This window comes from Salmo salar, chromosome 12 (genome assembly GCF_965601325.2).
Source record: "Salmo salar chromosome 12, fSalSal1, whole genome shotgun sequence".
In the NCBI taxonomy this organism is placed as follows: domain Eukaryota; kingdom Metazoa; phylum Chordata; class Actinopteri; order Salmoniformes; family Salmonidae; genus Salmo; species Salmo salar.
Genome location: NC_138302.1, coordinates 31780418 through 31801631, shown reverse-complemented (window position 1 = coordinate 31801631; position 21214 = coordinate 31780418). Strand labels below are relative to the sequence as shown.

Here is a 21214-nt window from a genome sequence, read left to right as displayed (position 1 = left end):
TTTGTTTAACACTTTTTTGGTTACTACATGATTCCATATGTGTTATTTCATCATTTTGATGTCTTCACTATTATTCTACAACGTAGAAAATAGTAAAAATAAAGGAAAACCCTGGAATGAGTAGGTGTGTCCAAACGTTTGACTGGTACTGTATATGGAGATAGTTTAGTGCCAAAAATAAGGGGTTAAAGGGGAATGGAAACACTAGGATTTAGAATGCCAGCTAACTGTAACTGTAAATCGCCATTTTGGCATTGTTGCTTCACTGGTAGGAGAGAAAATTTTGGAACTGCCAAAAACGACTGAATTTACAGAGTAGCTCCGAGTCTGAGAATGAGTTCATTACAGAGAATGAAATAAATGTTAGTTAGGGAGCCAATGAACCTACTGAAGCCGTTCATGTTTGAGCCGATCGTTGCCCCAGATCAAAGAGTTCGTTCTCGTAGCAGTAACAACACAGACATGCCGCCTAAAACACCTCAGCTAGAGGGTTGACGTAGCCAAACACAAACCGTTGTGAGTGGGGATGCTGCCAGATAATGGCTAGAGTATGAGTTTGTGTGTTGTTGAGAGATGGTGCCGATACAGCACAAAATCCCAGCAGATGGTGGCTGTATTACATCCAGTCAGAGCTTTCTGTCTGGATGGCGATGTATTTATTGGATGTGTCACTAATCCTTATGAAGGACTTCCTGGCAGAAGACGTTACTCAACCAGTCAGCAGCCGATATGCCAGTTAAATAATTGGTGAAAGTTTGCTTGATTATAAATGATTTAAGGTTAATATCAGTTGCGGGCTGGTGTTCAATATATATAATCAGTATCCTATAACACTGTTTATCACCAGTGCTGTTTGGCGCAATGGTAACAAATGTACCTTTTGATTAGACGACCTGAGTTCGAATCGCAGACAGCATCATGATTCATGAAATCTCAGTCTAACCAATAATGGGGCATGCTCATTATAAATACATTGTGATTTAGTATTGGTATCAGACTAAGTTTTCTTATGATTTTGTTTGCAGAGCATACAGGCTGGCAGTTTATCTCCAGTTCAAGGGAGAATTGGACGAGGTGTACGACGTTTCATCCCTGCGTGTGTCGTTTCTTCCATAAAGCGCGCATACCCAGAAGCAAAGTAATTTACATAGGGTTTTAGTTTGAATAAAAACAGTTCATTTGGTAAATCTAGCCTGTGCCTTATGTAAAAATAGTATTAGTTAGCTTGTCCACTATAACAACAGGTTCAAATGTAACCAGATAAACTTGCTTGGAAGATCAAACTATTTTCAACGTGAGCTTATCCCTTGTCCCTGTCGCTAGAGTAGTGAATTCAACTAGCTTTGGCTGCCATCTATTGGAAAGGAATGGTAACTACTAAATATAGAGATGTTTTTATGTTAAATGCACATGTTTAGTATTAGTAGATTGAATACATCTCTTTCCTTAGATGTACTTCCTAGTGTTTCCATTCCTCTTTAAATACATTTAAAAAGTTTCCTGATCTTTCTTATCTCTCAGATATAAGACAGACACTTCAGAACAAACTTCCTTCCGATTTTTGGGGGGAATATTTGTTGTTCATGTACTGAATCTGTTAGTCAATGTGCTTGTATGGGCTAATAGCAGTAAGGCCAAAAATTCTTTAATCAGATAATTTTTGGATATTGTCGTAGAAATTCATGTATACTGAGAGAGACTTCAAACAATCATCTTTATTTAATATCAATTAATTATTGCAACAATGAAGCTAGTCGACCACACACTCTGAAGTGTGTGTTGCCGAGAGCTTAACCTTTAATGAAACAAAAGAGATCTTATATAGGAGACCCAAAAATGTGAATGAATGTCAAATAATAGGAATTATCACTTAAAATCAATTAAAATCAATTCCATATTTGGTTTGATGTTACTTTTTTAAGGCGATTTGGCCATTAAAAAAAACATGCTCACATGCCCCCATCACTTCCATTAATTGTTGGTTGTGGTGTTAGTTAGCTGAAGGTTGTAGTGGATGTTTAAACTAAACTGTACCGTGGATTACAGTTTATCTTGGTCCATAGACTACTTTCAGGGTAAGGAACCATCTAACATTTAGCAGAGGCTGTTATCCATAGCGACGTACATATTCAGTGCTTTATTGCTTGGTGGGAATAGTGACTCATAAAGACCTTGATTCTCTCTCTCTGTCAACAAGATCAACACCACCATGGACTCAGACAGAGGGCTGGTGATGCATTCTGGGAAGGTGGTGGAGTTTGACAGCCCTGCTGATCTGTGCCAAAGAGACAACTCCATTTTCTGCAAGCTGGTTGGTGGGAGGGGGGAGAGAGAAGTAGAAGCCATTAGAGGACTAATGACAATGGGAAATGTCAATGGGGATCTCTCTCTGTTTCCCCAACCAACCATCCGTCCAATGGAGGTGGTAGAAGTTGGCCCTATAATAATTACTGGTCCAGGGTATGATTTTTCTAATCCCCATGATCGTTAAGGTTAGGATAGGGGGTAGGGAAATCTGATCCTAGATCTGTGGTTAAGAGCGGAGACTTCTTTCTCGAGGTCCACCGACTGACATTTGACTTCAGAGAGTAAAGTCTGAATAGTCTAACCTGAGCGAGATTATTCTTTTACTACCATTTAGGAAGTCAGGTTAATTTTCTAGCTTTTTATTCAGAAACACGTTAATGTGGTACAAAGGAATTGATGTGTCAATAGCACAGAGGTAATGAAGAAACATGGAATAAGTACTTTAATATCTTTTGTATTGAAGGGAGTATTTTATAGCGCTATAATGGATTTTGACTGAAAAGTTGTCTTCCTAGAGCAAGTCAGTCATTCACTTTGCAGCATCGTCAATCATTTATGAATGTCTGAGATTCCTCTTGCACCTGGTCTGTTGGCAGTATGATAGTTATAGCTAGACAGAGCGCACAATAATGGACATACTTCACATAGATAAAATGCATGTTTACACATTGTTTGCTGTATGGACGTGTTGCAGACGAACAGACTTTGTGATAAATAAAGACAATTTCAAGTTCATCTTTTTACCATTCACACAGAGCACATTTGTTTGGAAGCTCCTCACAATATTGTTACATCTGATGATTTCAAGCCATTCTGTAGCAGAACTACTGTATATCAGTCATTTGAGAATGTTTCTGTTTTGTAATATACTGTAAGAGAGAACAACTCATGGAGAATCACCTTTACATACAGCGTTTTCACTTGTGGTCAGTACTCTCATGTACAGTAATATGAAGGTGTAGCATGTTCAAAATAAAATGTCTCTACTGGTTTTACACGTCTTGTCACTGTTTTTATTTATTGAGTTTGCTTGAACGTCATTTTGATAATCCTCATAATTAGGCATTAGTTATATTTCTGTTTTACACATCCCATGTTATTGTTTTGTTGAGTTTGGGTTGATCAAAATGTCAATATGTTTACATAATTGTCATTAATGGTAATTGGAAGGAGGAGTAGCCCCACCTTAAAAGGTATGGTTACATAGTAAGAATGTTATAATGTCTCATAAATCAGTTCTATTCAAGTCTTAATCCCTAGATCATGCCACACCTTCATTGTTGTGTCTTATAATTACCATGAGTCATGAATGAACGCATAGCTGCCCCTCCCTTGAAACAAGACAACCTTTTGGCACACCTCTGCATTTTTTTTCTATTACCAGACCATTTGTTTTCCAGCTGTCTTGGCGTAGAGAATGCTCTGTTTGTTTATTTCCCTCTATCTCACAGTTCCAGTTTTGATAGGCCAGGTTTCAGTGATCACCCTGCCTACCTGGACTGGGGAGGGTGTGTGACGGTGTGCAGCTGGAAAGACATGCCGAATGTGGAACCAGTTTGTCTGCTTTGGGGAGAGTATGCTTTCGCTGACTGAGGCACGGGGTAGGCAGTCCTACAGGAGTAAACGGCAGGGACTGATAACACTGTGTCGCAACTCTCTCACATTGGTGGTTAAACTCTTCAATGGCTGAATAACAAGAACAAACCCAGTCAAAATTGCCCAATGGAGCCTAAGGTAAGAGTTGCCAACTTTTGCTTAAGTACTCCATCCAGACCATATGGTGCCAAGTACTATTGCTATTGTTTAAGAAGTCCACAATGATGTAATCATTGTAGTAGCTAGATGAGTGTCAAGTTTGCAACAGTATGTGCAGGTTTGTAATGCAAATGTCTACAGTAACTATTGGCATGGATCATGTTTTAATATGCTGATGTGAAACATTTTATACCTGAAAAAAGATATTAAGGATGCATATAGAGTAGGAGAAACCATACATTTTGAAGAGACACTGAATTGGCATATTTTTGTACAGTAGTATGTACAGTACAGTACATATTAAAGGTTAAATATTCACATGCCTTTAGTTTGTCTTGAGTCAAAAGAGAGCTCATAAAATACAACCTTAGACTTGGAGAAAATCTCAGTCAGCCTCTAGTCTCTTACAGCTCTGCACAATGTGAATGAATGTCAAATAATAGGAATTATTTTAACAGAGTAATTGTCAATAAAGTGCCATGTTTCATAAAATATGATTTCAGCTTTTAGCTTACTGTCAGTCCACTCTTCTTTAAGTGCATATACAGGTAACTGCCAAAATAAAGGAAACGCCAACATAAAGTGTCTTAATAGGGTGTTGGGCCACCACGAGCCACATCAGCTTCAATGCACCTTGGCATAGATTCTACATGTGTCTGGAACTCTATTGGAGGGATGAGGCACCATTCTTCCTCAAGAAATTCTGTCATTTGATGTTTTGTTGATAGTGGTGGAAAATGCTGTCTCAGGCGCCACTCCAGAATCTCCCATAAGTGTTCAATTGGTTTGAGATATGGTGACTGAGACTGCCATGGCATTTGGTTTACATCGTTTTCATGCTCATCAAACCATTCAGTGACCACTCGTGCCCTGTGAATGAGGGCATTGTCATCCTATGGGGGCATAGCCATAGTAGCCAAAATGGGAGAATAGCCATGGTAGCCAAAATAATGGCCCGCCCAGCTTTTTTAATACATGATGGTATGTTAATTGCTTAATTAACTCAGGAACCAGGAACCTTTTGCAGCACTGAGCAAATTTCAGCATTGTGACATTTCTGTGCAACTTCCAGTGTGCATTTACTGTGAACACTGAGGCTGTTCCTGCTTTAAGTTACAGTTTTAACAGTGGCCAAGTAGACTACTGAGGCTGTTTGATCATAATGTGGGCCTACCAGACAGTGGCAGTCAGTGCCAGAGTTTCTATTGGACAAATGTAGAGAGTTTCTACTGGACAAATGTAGGTATGTTTATCCCCGTTTTGATCCGTTTGCTTCCGTTTAATAAACTTTTTTCAAAAGAATCTGCAGAACGAATACACCCCTGATCACGCTAAAACTTATTTCACTTTCGTAGCAGGCATGTTGTATTCCTTCTCGCATCTATGCGCTCTCCTGCTCTCACCTTTTCTCTTCAACTTATGGACTTCATTGCACAACACAGCTGTATGTGACCAGGTGAAAAAATATTTCCATGCCAAACCATATCATACCCGCTAGACACAGCTTACATCGTTGTCACCATCTTAGCTAAAGTAATGTAATAGTCAGCATAGCTAATAGAACTAACACGTTAGTAAACCCGCTACAATCATGCAGTAACGTTACAGTGTGCAGTAAGTAAGCAGTTTAGCACTTACACCGGTAGTCCCTGGTGGTAATAAATTAATTAAACCAAAAGCTTACAGTGGGGGAAAAAAGTATTTGATCCCCTGCTGACTTTGCCCACTTACAACGAAAGTCTATAATTTTAATAGTAGGTTTATTTGAACAGTGAGAGACAGAATAACAACAAAAAAATCCAGAAAAACACATGTCAAAAATGTTATAAAATGATTTGCATTTTAATGAGGGAAATAAGTATTTGACCCCTCTGCAAAACATGACTTTGTACTTGGTGGCAAAACCCTTGTTGGCAATCACAGAGGTCAGACGTTTCTTGTAGTTGGCCACCAGGTTTGCACACATCTCAGGAGGGATTTTGTCCCACTCCTCTTTGAAGATCTTCTCCAAGTCATTAAGGTTTCGAGGCTGACGTGTGGCAACTCGAACCTTCAGCTCCGTCCACAGATTTTCTATGGGATTAAGGTCTGGAGACTGGCTAGGCCACTCCAGGACCTTAATGTGCTTCTTCTTGAGCCACTCCTTTGTTGCCTTGGCCGTGTGTTTTGGGTCATTGTCATGCTGGAATACCCATCCACGACCCATTTTCAATGCCCTGGCTGAGGGAAGGAGGTTCTCGCCCAAGATTTGACGGTACATGACCCCGTCCATCGTCCCTTTGATGCGGTGAAGTTGTCCTGTCCCCTTAGCAGAAAAACACCCCCAAAGCATAATGTTTCCACCTCCATGTTTGACGGTGGAGATGGTGTTCTTGGGGTCATAGGCAGCATTCCTCCTCCTCCAAACACCATTTTGGTCTCATCTGACCACAACATGTTCACCAGTTGTCCTCTGAGTCATTCAGATGTTCATTGGCAAACTTCAGACGGGCATGTATATGTATTCTTGAGCAGGGGGACCTTGCGGGCGCTGCAGGATTTCAGTCCTTCACGGCGTAGTGTGTTACCAATTGTTTTCTTGGTGACTATGGTCCCAGCTGCCTTGAGATCATTGACAAGAACCTCCCGTGTAGTTCTGGGCTGATTCCTCACCGTTCTCATGATCATTGCAACTCCACGAGGTGAGATCTTGCATGGAGCCCCAGGCCGAGGGATATTGACAGTTCATTTGTGTTTCTTCCATTTGCGAATAATCGCACCTAATGTTGTCACCTTCTCACCAAGCTGCTTGGCGATGGTCTTGTAGCCCATTCCAGCCTTGTGTAGGTCTACAATCTTGTCCCTCACATCCTTGGAGAGCTCTTTGGTGTTGGCCATGCTGGAGAGTTTGGAATCTGATTGATTAATTGCTTCTGTGGACAGGTGTCTTTTTTACAGGTAACAAGCTGCGGTTAGGAGCACTCCCTTTAAGAGTGTGCTCCTAATCTCTGCTCGTTACCTGTATAAAAGACACCTGGGAGCCAGAAATCTTTCTGATTGAGAGGGGGTCAAATACTTATTTCCCTCATTAAAATGCAAATCAATTTATAACATTTTTGACATGCGTTTTTCTGGATATTTTTGTTGTTATTCTGTCTCTCACTGTTCAAATAAACCTACCATTAAAATTATAGACTGATCCTTTCTTTGTCAGTGTGCAAACGTACAAAATCAGCAGGGGATCAAATACTTTTTCCCCCCACTGTACCTTGTCTTGGTCGAGTTCCACGTGGCTACATGCAGCTCTTGCTTTGATCCCAAAACAAGCGCATCTACTCAAGACCGCTCCTGCTGTAAATACAGTCCAGTTCAAAGTAATGGCACAGCTCCATATATGGCAATGGTATATTTGCATATAGGCCTACTACAGCTCTGATTACATCCCTCCTCTCTCCCTTTACACCACTGACACTGACCAAAATGGGTCACCGTCTTCCAGCTGATGGCAAAACTCGAGTCCCACCACATTATTTCTGCCGCATGCACAAATTCATGATGTTTCTCCTATAAACAGAGTCAGTTAAATATTCTTCGATATAAAAAAAAAAAACAAGCTGCTAATAATAACAACAACGCAAGCCTATCGATACACTTTCCTACTCATTCACAGTGGTGGAAAAAGTACCCAATTGTTATACTTGAACAAAAGTAATGATACATGAATAAAAAAATTAAAAAGTCTAAAAGTATTTGGTTTTAAATATACTTCATTATCAAAAGTAAATGTTTTTGCTAAAATATACTTAAGTATCAAAAGTAAAAGTATAAATAATTTCAAATTCCTTATGTTACGGATATCCAGGGCCACGCTCCAACACTCAGATATAATTTACAAACGAAGCATGTGTTTAGTCTGCCAGATCAGAGGAGGGAGTAGGGATGACCAGGGATGTTCTTTTGATAAGTGTGTGAATTAGACAATTTCCTGTCCTGCTAAGCATTCAAAATGTAATGAGTACTTTTGGGTGTCAGGGAAATGTATGGAGTAAAAAGTACAGAATTTTCTTTAGGAATGTAATGAAGTAAAAGTGAAAGTTGTCAAAAATATAAATAGTAAAGTAAAGTACAGATACCCAAAAAAACTACTTAAGTAGTACTTTCAAGTATTTTTGCTTTAGTACTTTACACCAGTGCTCATTCATTACTACTGCAGTGCTTGTTGTAATGCTGAGTGGAAATAGGAAGAATGCACATTTTATGGTTTATAAAAGTGTTGAATACAAAGCCTTGACAGTGCTGAGTAAGAACTTAAACAGGAACACACATAAAAATTAATTGACAGTCTCTCATGGTTTAAAACGTTTTTAAATCTGACAGTTTCAACTTTGCTGTAGTTTTCTTTTATGCCTGCTACGTTACTGCAGACATGGTAATCTGAGCCCTCGGATTGGCCAGTGGTAGATATATAGTACACTGGCTCTCCGGGCCCATTGGGAAGGCAGAGTTGTACCTTCAGACACATTAAATGGTTCAAAATCGCAACAGTTCTCCTGCCAGGTGCGCCAGGCAGCTGAATCGGGTGCACCTACCGTCAACAGCCCGAGACAAATATAAAAATCGATCAACCAGTTGGTGTCCACTGCTCGAGAACGTCTCTCCGTGGGCTGATATTTCTCCCGGGGGAGCTGCGCAGCAGTCTCGGGGCTGGGAGCGCACAGTCTAGAGGGAACATTGCTGACCAGGTGAATCCAGCTGAAAGCTATGATCCCTTATTGATGTCACTTGGCAAATCCACGTCAATCAGTGTAGATGAAGGGAAGGAGACAGGTTAAAGAATAATTTTTAAACCTTGAGACAATTGAGACATCTATGTGTGCCATTCAGAGGGTGAATGGTCAAGACAAAACATTTAAGCGCCATTGAACGGGCTATGGTAGTAGGTTCCAGACGCACTGAATTGTGTCAAGAACAACTAAAATCAAATCAAATTGTATTTGTCACACGCGCCAAATACAACAGGTAGACCTTACAGTGAAATGCTTACTTACAAACCCTTAACCAACATTGCAGTTTTAAGAAAATACCTAAACAAAAAGTAAGAGATAGGAATAACAAATAATTAAAGAGCAGCTGTAACTAACAATAGTGAGGCTATATACAGGGGGTACTGGTACAGAGTCAATGTGCGGAGGCACCGATGTCGAGGTAATTGAGGTAATATGTACATGTAGGTAGAGTTATTAAAGTGACTATGCATAGATATTAACAGAGAGTAGCAGCAGCTTAGAAGAGGGAGGGGGCAATGCAAATAGTCTGGGTAGCCATTTGACTAGCCGTTCAGGAGTCTTATGGCTTGGGGGCAGAAGCTGTTTAGAAGCCTCTTGGACATAGACTTGGCACCCCGGTACTGTTTGCTGTGCGTTGACAGAGAGAACAGTCTAACAGAGTGAACAGTCCAGGGTGGCTGGAGTCTTTGAAATCACCGCTTGGTATAGAGGTCCTGGATGGCAGGAAACTTGACACCGGTAATGTACTGGGCCTTACGCACTACCCTCTGTAGTGCCTTGCGGTCGGAGGCCTAGCAGTTGCCATACCAGGCAGTGATGCAACCCGTCAGGATGCTCTCGATGGTACAGCTGTAGAACCTTTTGAGGATCTGAGGACCCATTCCAAATCTTTTCAATCTCCTGAAGGGGAATAGGTTTTCTTGTGCCCTCTCAATGATTGTCTTGGTGTGCTTGGACCATGTTAGTTTGTTGTTGATGTGGATGCCAAGGAACTTGAAGCTCTCAACCTGCTCCACTACAGGCCCGCCGATGAGAATGGGGGCGTGCTCGGTCCTCCTTTTCCTGTAGTCCACAATCATCTCCTTTGTCTTGATCAAGTTGAGGGAGAGGTTGTTTCCTTGAACCACACGGTAAGGTCTCTGACCTCCTCCCTATAGGCTGTCTCATCGTTGTCGGTGATCAGGCCTACCACTGTTGTGTCATCAGCAAACTTAATGATGGTGTTGGAGTCGTGCCTGGCCGTGCAGTCATGAGTGAACAGGGAGTACAGGAGGGGACTGAGGTGGCACTCCTGAGGGGCCCCCGTGTTGAAGGCAGATGTGGCGGATGTGTTGTTACCTACCCTTACCACCTGGGGGCGGCCCATTAGGAAGTCCAGGATCCAGTTGCAGAGGGATGTGTTTAGTCCCAGGGTCCTTAGCTTAGTGATGAGCTTTGAGGGCACTATGGTGTTGAACGCTGAGCTGTAGTCAATGAATAGGATTTTCACATAGGTGTTCCTTTTGTCCAGGTGTGAAAGGGCAGTGTGGAGTGCAATAGAGATAGCATCATCTGTGGATCTGTTGGTGTGGTATGCAAATTGGAGTGGGTTTCTGGGATAATGGTGTTGATGTGAGCCATGACCAGCCTTTCAAAGCATTTCATGGCTACAGACATTAGTGCTACGGGTCAGTAGTCATTTAGGCAGGTTACCTTAGTGTTCTTGGGCACAGGGACTATGGTGGTCTGCTTGAAACATGTTGGCATTACAGACTCAGACAGGGAGAGGTTGAAAATGTCAGTGAAGACACTTGCCAGTTGGTCAGCTAATGCTTGGAGTACGCGTCCTGGTAATCCGTCTGGCCCTGCGGCCTTGTGAATGTTGACCTGTTTAAAGGTCTTACTCATCAGCTGCGGAGAGCATGATCACACAGTCTGGAACAGCTGATGCTCTTTTGCATGTTTCAGTGTTACTTGTCTCGAAGTAAACATAGAAGTTATTTAGCTCATCTGGTAGGCTATTGTGTCACTGGGCAGCTCTCGGCTGTGCTTCTCTTTGTATTCTGTAATAGTTTGCAAGCCCTGCCACATCCGACGAGCATTGGAGCCGGTGTAGTACGATTCGATCTTAGTCCTGTATTGATGCTTTGCCTGTTTGATTGTTCATTGGAGGGCATAGCGGGATTTCTTATGAGTTTCTGTGTTAGAATCCCGCTCCTTGAAAGCGGCAGCTCTACCCTTTAGCTCAGCGCGAATGTTGACTATAATCCATGGCTTCTGGTTGGGGTATGTACGTACAGTCACTGTGGGGACGAAGTCCTCGATGCACTGATTGATAAAGCCAGTGAGTGTGGTGTACTCCTCAATGCCATCGAAAGAATCCCAGAACATATTCCAGTCTGTGCTAGCAAAACAGTCCTGTAGTTTAGCATCTGCTTCATCTGACCACTTTTTTATAGACCAAGTCACTGGTGCTTCCTGCTTGAATTTTTGCTTGTGAGCAGGAAACAGGAAGATATAATTATGGTCAGATTTGCCAAATGGAGGGCGAGGGAGAGCTTTGAACGCGTCTCTGTGTGTGGAGTAAAGGTGGTCTAGAATTTTTTTCCCTCTGGTTGCACATGTAACATGCTGATAGAAATGTGGTAAAACTGATTTAAGTTTCCTGCTGGGTTTTTCACACTCAACAGTTTCCTGTGTGTATCAACAATGGTCCACCACCCAAAGGACATCCAGCCAACTTGACACAACCGTGGGAAGCATTGGAGTCAACATAGGCCAACATCCCTGTGGAATGCTTTCGACACCTTGTAGAGTCCATGCCCCAACCAATTGAGGCTGTTCTGAGGGCAAAAGGGGGAGGGCATTAGGTGTTCCTAATGTTTGGTATACTCAGTGAGGTTTAGTAAATCTGAGTGATTCATATTTTTACATATTCATATTTTGGAGTTATTTGATGATGATGAAGTAAATTATGATTATTGTGATCATTGTGGAATTGGTAGCAAAGCATAGAGCAGCAGTCTCACTAAGCATGTGACACAAATCACTTACACAACTTACACTGTTTACAAATAACTTAATTTGAGCCCCTGCCACAGCAAGCTTTTCATAATAGAAAGTGGTGGGTGTGGTCACTTTTGAGTGTACACCCAACTATTTCCCTGGACAAACTTGTTCCTGTTGTTCCCTCCATCTCCCAAGGCCATACCTCAAATACCTCAAAGGTGCAGCTACCTGGGTGTCAACCATGTACCTATTTGCTTATGTAAACAGGTTACCCCTCCATAGCCCCTTTTTAGTTGTGGTTTCAGCTGATTTTGGTCTTTATGGTAAAATGAGCTGTGCCATTATTGTATTTGTTTGTAGTTTTAATTCTGGAGTGGAACTATTACCTTTCTTTGCATTTGATACTCTGGAAGGCTATGAAAGTATGCTGCAATATTTAGACCTATATGATTTGATAATTATAGAATGAAACCAAGCTGAGAATTTATTTTCAATTGATTCTTTCCTCCTCAACAGGTTTAAACAGAAGAGTGTTTCATTAAAGGCTGCTGTGAAAACATCAGGATCATGGTATGTGAGATCATTCATCCATTAGCCATGATGATGGTAATAACAAGCATATTCCAACACAATAAGCTAAGCAAAAGTAAATTTACTTTTTGAAAAACACCTATGCCCCAACATTGCTTTCTGGAAGTGAATTTCATTTTAAAAATCTATAAAAACAATTATTGTAAATAACATTTCTAAGTTCATTGTTGAAATTCTATTTGATGTTTGAAACATGACAAATGCTGATGCTACACACCTACCTTTGTATATCTGCTTTTAGCCTGGCCACCGTAGGGGAAGGAGCCTCTCTGAGGGGCTGATGCTGGAGGAATCAGAAAAGGGAGGATTGGTCATCTCCAGCGTTATCGGTGGCTCTTCTGGCAATCATGGGCTCAAAGAAGGTATGAGTCTCTTATTTAATGTATACACTTTTTGTTTTGGTATTTACATTTCTTTGAGAAAATGTAAAATTTCACATTTTGGATTGTTGTCTGAATTATGTGGAACAGTAAAATACAGTGTAACAGAGAAAATCTTTTTTTTTTCAGGAGATGAAATTGTGGGTGCCACAATCAACTTTGACCAACTTTCGAAAGACGATGTGTTGAAAATACTGAAGCTGATGGATGATAATGGATTTGATGAGAAGGTTCAAGTTCTGACTAAAAATAATTTGAGCAAGAGTATGGGGACCTTGGACAGCATCAAAGCACCAGAGGAGGTTTGTGGAATATAGTTAGTAAATAGAATAAGCAGGGGGGGAAATAATTTCAGAAGGTTGCTGGATAAAATATGTTGTTTGTTAAAGGGTCAGTTTGAGATGTTGGCAATGATCAGATAATGAGTCAGATAACCTTGTGGATACCATTTTTATGTCTCTGCGTGTAGTTTGAAGGAATTTGAAGGATTGGTTTCTCTTCACAGATGCTGAAGGATTCATATAATAGACTCTACAATGCCAAAATAAATAGGTTCATGACAGATGACAGCCCTGGACAACCTGCAGGTGCTGGGGAAAGAGGCTCCCATAATGGACAGGTGAAGGGCAAGGGACCGGGACCTCTCTGGGACAAGCCTAAAGTGAAAGGTGACCTCAAACTCCCTGTCCTCACCACGGATAACCCAGTTGTGGAGACACCCAAAGTAGATGTTCCTACCTACCTAGAGTCTCCAGACCTCAAATTCTCTGCTCCAAAGTTAAAGGTGCCTAAACTTGATGTCAAAGGCGCGGTACCTGATGCTCGCAGTGGAGAACTTTCATTGCCTAATGCCAACATTAGTACATCAGATCTCTCCCTGCCTCATTTGAATGGGTCACTAAACATTGATGCTCCATCAGTTAACCTGGAAAGGCCATATCTTGAAACTGATATAGATGCTATCGATATTCTAGAATTTGATATGTCTTTGCCCGAAGTTGACCTCAAATGCCCTGATCTTGACCTGAAAGTTATGGATCCACTTCCCAAAGTTGTAGGAAATATCAATGTCCCGGAAGCAGAGCTCAATCTACCAGAGGTTGTCACTGGACCTACTTTAAATATCAACGCCCCAAAGTTTGATATTGAAAGAGGCAAACATGTCAAAATGCCCAAATTTAAGATGCCTGACTTGGGTCTCTCTGGACCCAGTGTAAATGTACCCAGCCTTGAGGTTGATACACCAAATATGAGGATCCCAGATAAAAATATGCTTGGAGTTAATCTCAAAGGTCCCCAACGAGACCTACAAACACCAGATGTTAATCTCAAAGGTCCTAATCTAGATCTGCAAGCCCCAGATGTCAGCATGATGAATATGCCTTCAAGTAAAATCAGAGTCTGGTCCTCCAAGAAACTGAAAAACCCCAACCTTGATGTGGATGATCCCTCTGGTTATTTTGAATTGCCTAAGTTTAGGCTCTCTCGCACAGTACCAAAAGGACCAGATCTGGGCATTGATGCTGATGTAAAAACACCAAAGGTAAGTCTCAAAGCTCCCAAGATAAAAGGTGGGCTTGATGCACCTGACTTGAATTTACCCAAAGTCGACCTGAAAGCACTTAAATTAGATGTAAACACTCCAGATATTGACATTGATGGCATTGATGGAGACTTGGATGGACCAGACCTGAGCTTATCATCTTCCAAATTAAAACGACCAGACTTGGATGTAGGTAGCCCATATGGAAAATTAAAGATGCCAAGTTTTAAAATGCCAGACTTTGGGTTCTCAGGGCCAGATGTTCAAGGGCCTGACTTTGAGGTAAAAAATCCAGAATTGGATCTTTCAGCCCCCAAGTTTAAAGGGGGAATTAGTCCCCCAGATTTGGATCTGCCACATGTAGACCTCAAAGGCCCCAAATTAGACCTCAAGGCACCAGATGTAAACTTTAATATGCCCTCAGGTAAAGTCAAAGTACCTACGTTGAAGAAACCAAAGGTTGATCTGAATGCTCCTGATCTGGACATTAATGGCCCCTCTGGTAAACTGAAAATGCCCAAATTTGGGCTGTCTGGTAAAATGCCAAAATCTCCCAAATTAAATCTTAAAGCTCCAAAGATGAAGGGGGGAATTGATTTTCCAGACCTGAATTTACCAGATGCTGACCTCAAAGCCCATAAACTAGATGTGAATGCTCCAGATCTCGACATCAATGCACCCTCAGGGAAATTCAAGATGCCTAAATTTGGGCTGTCTGGTACAATGCCAAAATCTCCCAAATTAAATATTAAAGCTCCAAAGATGAAGGGGGGAATTGATTTTCCAGACCTGAATTTACCAGATGCTGACCTCAAAGCCCCTAAACTAGATGTGAATGCTCCAGATCTCGACATCAATGCACCCTCAGGGAAATTCAAGATGCCTAAATTTGGGCTGTCTGGTACAATGCCAAAATCTCCCAAATTAAATCTTAAAGCTCCAAAGATGAAGGGGGGAATTGATTTTCCAGACCTGAATTTACCAGATGCTGACCTCAAAGCCCCTAAACTAGATGTGAATGCTCCAGATCTCGACATCAATGCACCCTCAGGGAAATTCAAGATGCCTAAATTCAGAGGCCTAAAGGGACCAGATGTTGACATTAATGGCGCTATAGAGGGACCAGATCTGAACTTGTCATCTCCCAAACTCAAGGGTCCCAAAGCAGACCTAAACATTCCAGACACTGATATTGACAGTCCATCAGGAAAACTCAAAATGCCAACTTTCAAGATGCCAGATTTAGGATTCTCTGGACCAAAAGTTAAGGGGCCTGACTTAGATCTTTCAGCCCCCAAGTTTAAAGGGGGAATTAGTCCCCCAGATTTAGATCTGCCACATGTAGACCTCAAAGGCCCCAAATTAGACCTCAATGCACCAGATGTAAACTTTAATATGCCCTCAGGTAAAGTCAAAGTACCTACATTGAAGAAACCAAAGGTTGATCTGAATGCTCCTGGTCTGGACATTGATGGCCCCTCTGGTAAACTGAAAATGCCCAAATTTGGGCTGTCTGGTAAAATGCCAAAATCTCCCAAATTAAATCTTAAAGCTCCAAAGATGAAGGGGGGAATTGATTTTCCAGACCTGAATTTACCAGATGCTGACCTCAAAGCCCATAAACTAGATGTGAATGCTCCAGATCTCGACATCAATGCACCCTCAGGGAAATTCAAGATGCCTAAATTTGGGCTGTCTGGTACAATGCCAAAATCTCCCAAATTAAATATTAAAGCTCCAAAGATGAAGGGGGGAATTGATTTTCCAGACCTGAATTTACCAGATGCTGACCTCAAAGCCCCTAAACTAGATGTGAATGCTCCAGATCTCGACATCAATGCACCCTCAGGGAAATTCAAGATGCCTAAATTTGGGCTGTCTGGTACAATGCCAAAATCTCCCAAATTAAATCTTAAAGCTCCAAAGATGAAGGGGGGAATTGATTTTCCAGACCTGAATTTACCAGATGCTGACCTCAAAGCCCCTAAACTAGATGTGAATGCTCCAGATCTCGACATCAATGCACCCTCAGGGAAATTCAAGATGCCTAAATTCAGAGGCCTAAAGGGACCAGATGTTGACATTAATGGCGCTATAGAGGGACCAGATCTGAACTTGTCATCTCCCAAACTCAAGGGTCCCAAAGCAGACCTAAACATTCCAGACACTGATATTGACAGTCCATCAGGAAAACTCAAAATGCCAACTTTCAAGATGCCAGATTTAGGATTCTCTGGACCAAAAGTTAAGGGGCCTGACTTAGATCTTTCAGCCCCCAAGTTTAAAGGGGGAATTAGTCCCCCAGATTTAGATCTGCCACATGTAGACCTCAAAGGCCCCAAATTAGACCTCAATGCACCAGATGTAAACTTTAATATGCCCTCAGGTAAAGTCAAAGTACCTACATTGAAGAAACCAAAGGTTGATCTGAATGCTCCTGGTCTGGACATTGATGGCCCCTCTGGTAAACTGAAAATGCCCAAATTTGGGCTGTCTGGTAAAATGCCAAAATCTCCCAAATTAAATCTTAAAGCTCCAAAGATGAAGGGGGGAATTGATTTTCCAGACCTGAATTTACCAGATGCTGACCTCAAAGCCCATAAACTAGATGTGAATGCTCCAGATCTCGACATCAATGCACCCTCAGGGAAATTCAAGATGCCTAAATTTGGGCTGTCTGGTACAATGCCAAAATCTCCCAAATTAAATATTAAAGCTCCAAAGATGAAGGGGGGAATTGATTTTCCAGACCTGAATTTACCAGATACTGACCTCAAAGCCCCTAAACTAGATGTGAATGCTCCAGATCTCGACATCAATGCACCCTCAGGGAAATTCAAGATGCCGAAATTTGGGCTGTCTGGTACAATGCCAAAATCTCCCAAATTAAATCTTAAAGCTCCAAAGATGAAGGGGGGAATTGATTTTCCAGACCTGAATTTACCAGATACTGACCTCAAAGCCCCTAAACTAGATGTGAATGCTCCAGATCTCGACATCAATGCACCCTCAGGGAAATTCAAGATGCCTAAATTCAGAGGCCTAAAGGGACCAGATGTTGACATTAATGGTGCTATAGAGGGACCAGATCTGAACTTGTCATCTCCCAAACTCAAGGGTCCCAAAGCAGACCTAAACATTCTAGACACTGATATTGACAGTCCATCAGGAAAACTCAAAATGCCAACTTTCAAGATGCCAGATTTAGGATTCTCTGGACCAAAAGTTAAGGGGCCTGACTTAGATCTTTCAGCCCCCAAGTTTAAAGGGGGGATTTGTCCCCCAGATTTAGATCTGCCACATGTAGACCTCAAAGGCCCCAAATTAGACCTCAATGCACCAGATGTAAACTTTAATATGCCCTCAGGTAAAGTCAAAGTACCTACATTGAAGAAACCAAAGGTTGATCTGAATGCTCCTGGTCTGGACATTGATGGCCCCTCTGGTAAACTGAAAATGCCCAAATTTGGGCTGTCTGGTAAAATGCCAAAATCTCCCAAATTAAATCTTAAAGCTCCAAAGATGAAGGGGGGAATTGATTTTCCAGACCTGAATTTACCAGATGCTGACCTCAAAACCCCTAAACTAGATGTGAATGCTCCAGATCTCGACATCAATGCACCCTCAGGGAAATTCAAGATGCCTAAATTTGGGCTGTCTGGTACAATGCCAAAATCTCCCAAATTAAATATTAAAGCTCCAAAGATGAAGGGGGGAATTGATTTTCCAGACCTGAATTTACCAGATGCTGACCTCAAAACCCCTAAACTAGATGTGAATGCTCCAGATCTCGACATCAATGCACCCTCAGGGAAATTCAAGATGCCTAAATTTGGGCTGTCTGGTACAATGCCAAAATCTCCCAAATTAAATATTAAAGCTCCAAAGATGAAGGGGGGAATTGATTTTCCAGACCTGAATTTACCAGATGCTGACCTCAAAGCCCCTAAACTAGATGTGAATGCTCCAGATCTCGACATCAATGCACCCTCAGGGAAATTCAAGATGCCTAAATTTGGGCTGTCTGGTACAATGCCAAAATCTCCCATATTAAATCTTAAAGCTCCAAAGATGAAGGGGGGAATTGATTTTCCAGACCTGAATTTACCAGATGCTGACCTCAAAGCCCCTAAACTAGATGTGAATGCTCCAGATCTCGACATCAATGCACCCTCAGGGAAATTCAAGATGCCTAAATTCAGAGGCCTAAAGGGACCAGATGTTGACATTAATGGCGCTATAGAGGGACCAGATCTGAATTTGTCATCTCCCAAACTCAAGGGTCCCAAAGCAGACCTAAACATTCCAGACACTGATATTGACAGTCCATCAGGAAAACTCAAAATGCCAACTTTCAAGATGCCAGATTTAGGATTCTCTGGACCAAAAGTTAAGGGGCCTGACTTAGATCTTTCAGCCCCCAAGTTTAAAGGGGGAATTAGTCCCCCAGATTTGGACCTGCCACATGTAAACCTCAAAGGCCCCAAATTAGACCTCAATGCACCAGATGTAAACTTTAATATGCCCTCCGGTAAAGTCAAAGTACCTACATTGAAGAAACCAAAGGTTGATCTGAATGCTCCTGATCTGGACATTGATGGCCCCTCTGGTAAACTGAAAATTCCCAAATTTGGGCTTTCTGGTAAAATGCCAAAATCCACAAAACTGAATCTCAAAGCCCCAAAGATAAAGGGGGGAATTGATTCCCCAGATTTGAATTTACCAGATGCTGACCTCAAAGCCCCTAAAGTAGATGTGAATGCCCCAGATTTTGACATAAATGCACCTTCTGGGAAATTCAAAATGCCCAAATTTAAAATGCCTAAATTCAGGGGCCTAAAGGGACCAGATGTTGACATTGATGGAGACTTAGAGGGCCCAGATATAGATATCAATGCCCCCACAGCTAACCTCAAAGGTCCCAAAACAGGTCTAAAAATGCCTGATTTGAAGATGCCTGATTTCGGACTATCTGGCCCAAATGTAGATTATGACTTACCCAATATTGACCTCTCAGCCCCAAAGCTAAAAGGGGGAATCAGTCCCCCAGATTTGAAACTATCTAAGGGTCATCTCAGAGGGCCCAAACTAGACCTCAATGCTCCAGATATGCCCTCAGGTAGATTCAGAGTTCCAACCACAGAGAGGCCAAATGATAGCATCAAAGCCCCTGATTTTGACATCAACACTCCTTCATTGAAAATGCCCAAAATGCCTAAATTTGTGTTGTCTAGTCCAAAAAGACCAGATCATGACATCAGTGCTGACATAGGTTTTAAATTGTCAAAGATGAAAGGTGGGATTGGTTCACCACACCTGGACCTACCTACAGTTGACCTAGAAGCCCCTAAGATAGATGTAGACACTCCAGATATGAACATTGATGCACCCTCTGGGAAATTCAAAATGCCCCAACTCAAAATGCCTAAATTCGGCCTTTCTGGCTTGAAAGGTCCAGATCCTGGAATAGATGGAGACATTGATGGACCGGACCTGAGCTTGTCAGCCCTGAAAGTAAACACAGGGATCGGTAGTCCAGATTTAGACATAAATGTTCCCTCTGGTAATCTCAAAGGCCCCCAAGCTGATCTCAATTTGCCAGACAGTGACATTGCTATACAATCTGAAAAACTCAAACTGCCATCCTTTAAATTGCCTCAGTTTGGAAGTCCCAATCTAAGGGCAGGTACAGATATGGACTTTATGAAAACAAATGACATTTCTCCTCCAAAGGCTAAAGTGAATCTAAAAGCACCAGACTTGAAAGTTAGTCACCCAGATGTCAGCCTGAGCATACCCAAAGCTGATATCAGAAGCCCAGAATACAAAGTGTCATCTCATAGTAAACGCAAATCTGATATCCCAGGTGGAGCGCATATAAAAGTGCAAGCAGAAGACATAGATACAGAAGTGACACTGCCACACACTGATAGGAAGTCTAGGAAGGTCAAAGGAAGGGCCAGTTATCCCATTGCAGATATTGATTTGCCAAAAGTTGAGTATGAAGCGTCTGGTTTGGAACTGAGAGGTTCAGACCTTAATGATTCCACAGGGAAATTAAAAATGTCCAAATCCAAGACTTCTAAATTGGGCAGTCATACAAGAATACCAGACCTTGATATAGCCTCAGTCCCTAAACTCCCACCCCCAAGGTATGGAGTCGAGGTTTCACAGACAGATTTACATTTGAGTAGAACTGACCTCAAAGGCAATAAACATCATATGAAAGCCCCAGCTGGTGAAACCGGCAGAACAAAAAGGAGAAGTCCAAAACAGTCTGAAATTGGAACATCCATGTCAGATTTTACTCATGGTTCAAGCACCAAAATGTCTGAAGATCAAGAAGGATATTTTGTCACTGTATTTCCCAAACATCTCAAAGGGGATGTACCAGACGGAACTGGGAGCCTGAAAAATCATCACAAGGAAGAGTCAAACCGTAGATCTCATACACTCAGAAGTCTCGACTTCAGTGCATCAAATGTGGACCTTGAAGTTCCAGAAGATGAGAACTTAAAAGGGTCAACATTCTGGCTTTCTAAGCTTATATAGCGTTCAGACAACTGACTAAATGTAATTTTAGGCTGGTTTGAATCACAATCTTCCGTTGAAACATAATGCAGAAAACGTCTGTTACATATAAAACAAGCATCAGATTATTTGCACTTATTTGTACTTTTTTATGTAAATTGATTGGTATTTGTTATGAACATGTTGAAAACGAATGTGTAAAGCTTTCTTTTGTCAAGTGATTCAAAAAAATGTATGAAAGGTTTGTTATGTTCTGTTGATAAGCTATTCGAATGGTATTTTTACTCTTCATTGTAATAAAATTAAATGGGATTTAGTAACTTTTATAAATCTTTGTTTTATCTTTCTTTACA

At 41.6% G+C, this 21214-nt stretch overlaps 1 protein-coding gene across 1 annotated transcript; it reads left to right on the top strand.

Annotated features, from left to right (window-relative positions):
• Positions 1-3698: 3698 nt before the first annotated feature.
• Positions 3699-21191, top strand: LOC106564761 (uncharacterized). Its single transcript, XM_014131104.3, has 5 exons — positions 3699-4041; positions 12333-12386; positions 12649-12769; positions 12917-13089; positions 13293-21191. The coding sequence occupies exons 2-5, from the start codon at positions 12384-12386 to the stop codon at positions 20880-20882; spliced, it is 7887 nt and encodes a 2628-aa protein (XP_013986579.2). The 5' UTR covers positions 3699-4041; positions 12333-12383; the 3' UTR covers positions 20883-21191.
• The last annotated feature ends 23 nt before the right edge of the window (positions 21192-21214 follow it).

Bases quoted from the DNA above. Each gene is read 5' to 3' on its own strand.
- LOC106564761 (XM_014131104.3), top strand. The intron at 12,770-12,916 runs GTATGAGTCTCT...TTTTTTTTTCAG, and splicing joins CAATCATGGGCTCAAAGAAG to GAGATGAAATTGTGGGTGCC. The intron at 13,090-13,292 runs GTTTGTGGAATA...TTCTCTTCACAG, and splicing joins GCATCAAAGCACCAGAGGAG to ATGCTGAAGGATTCATATAA.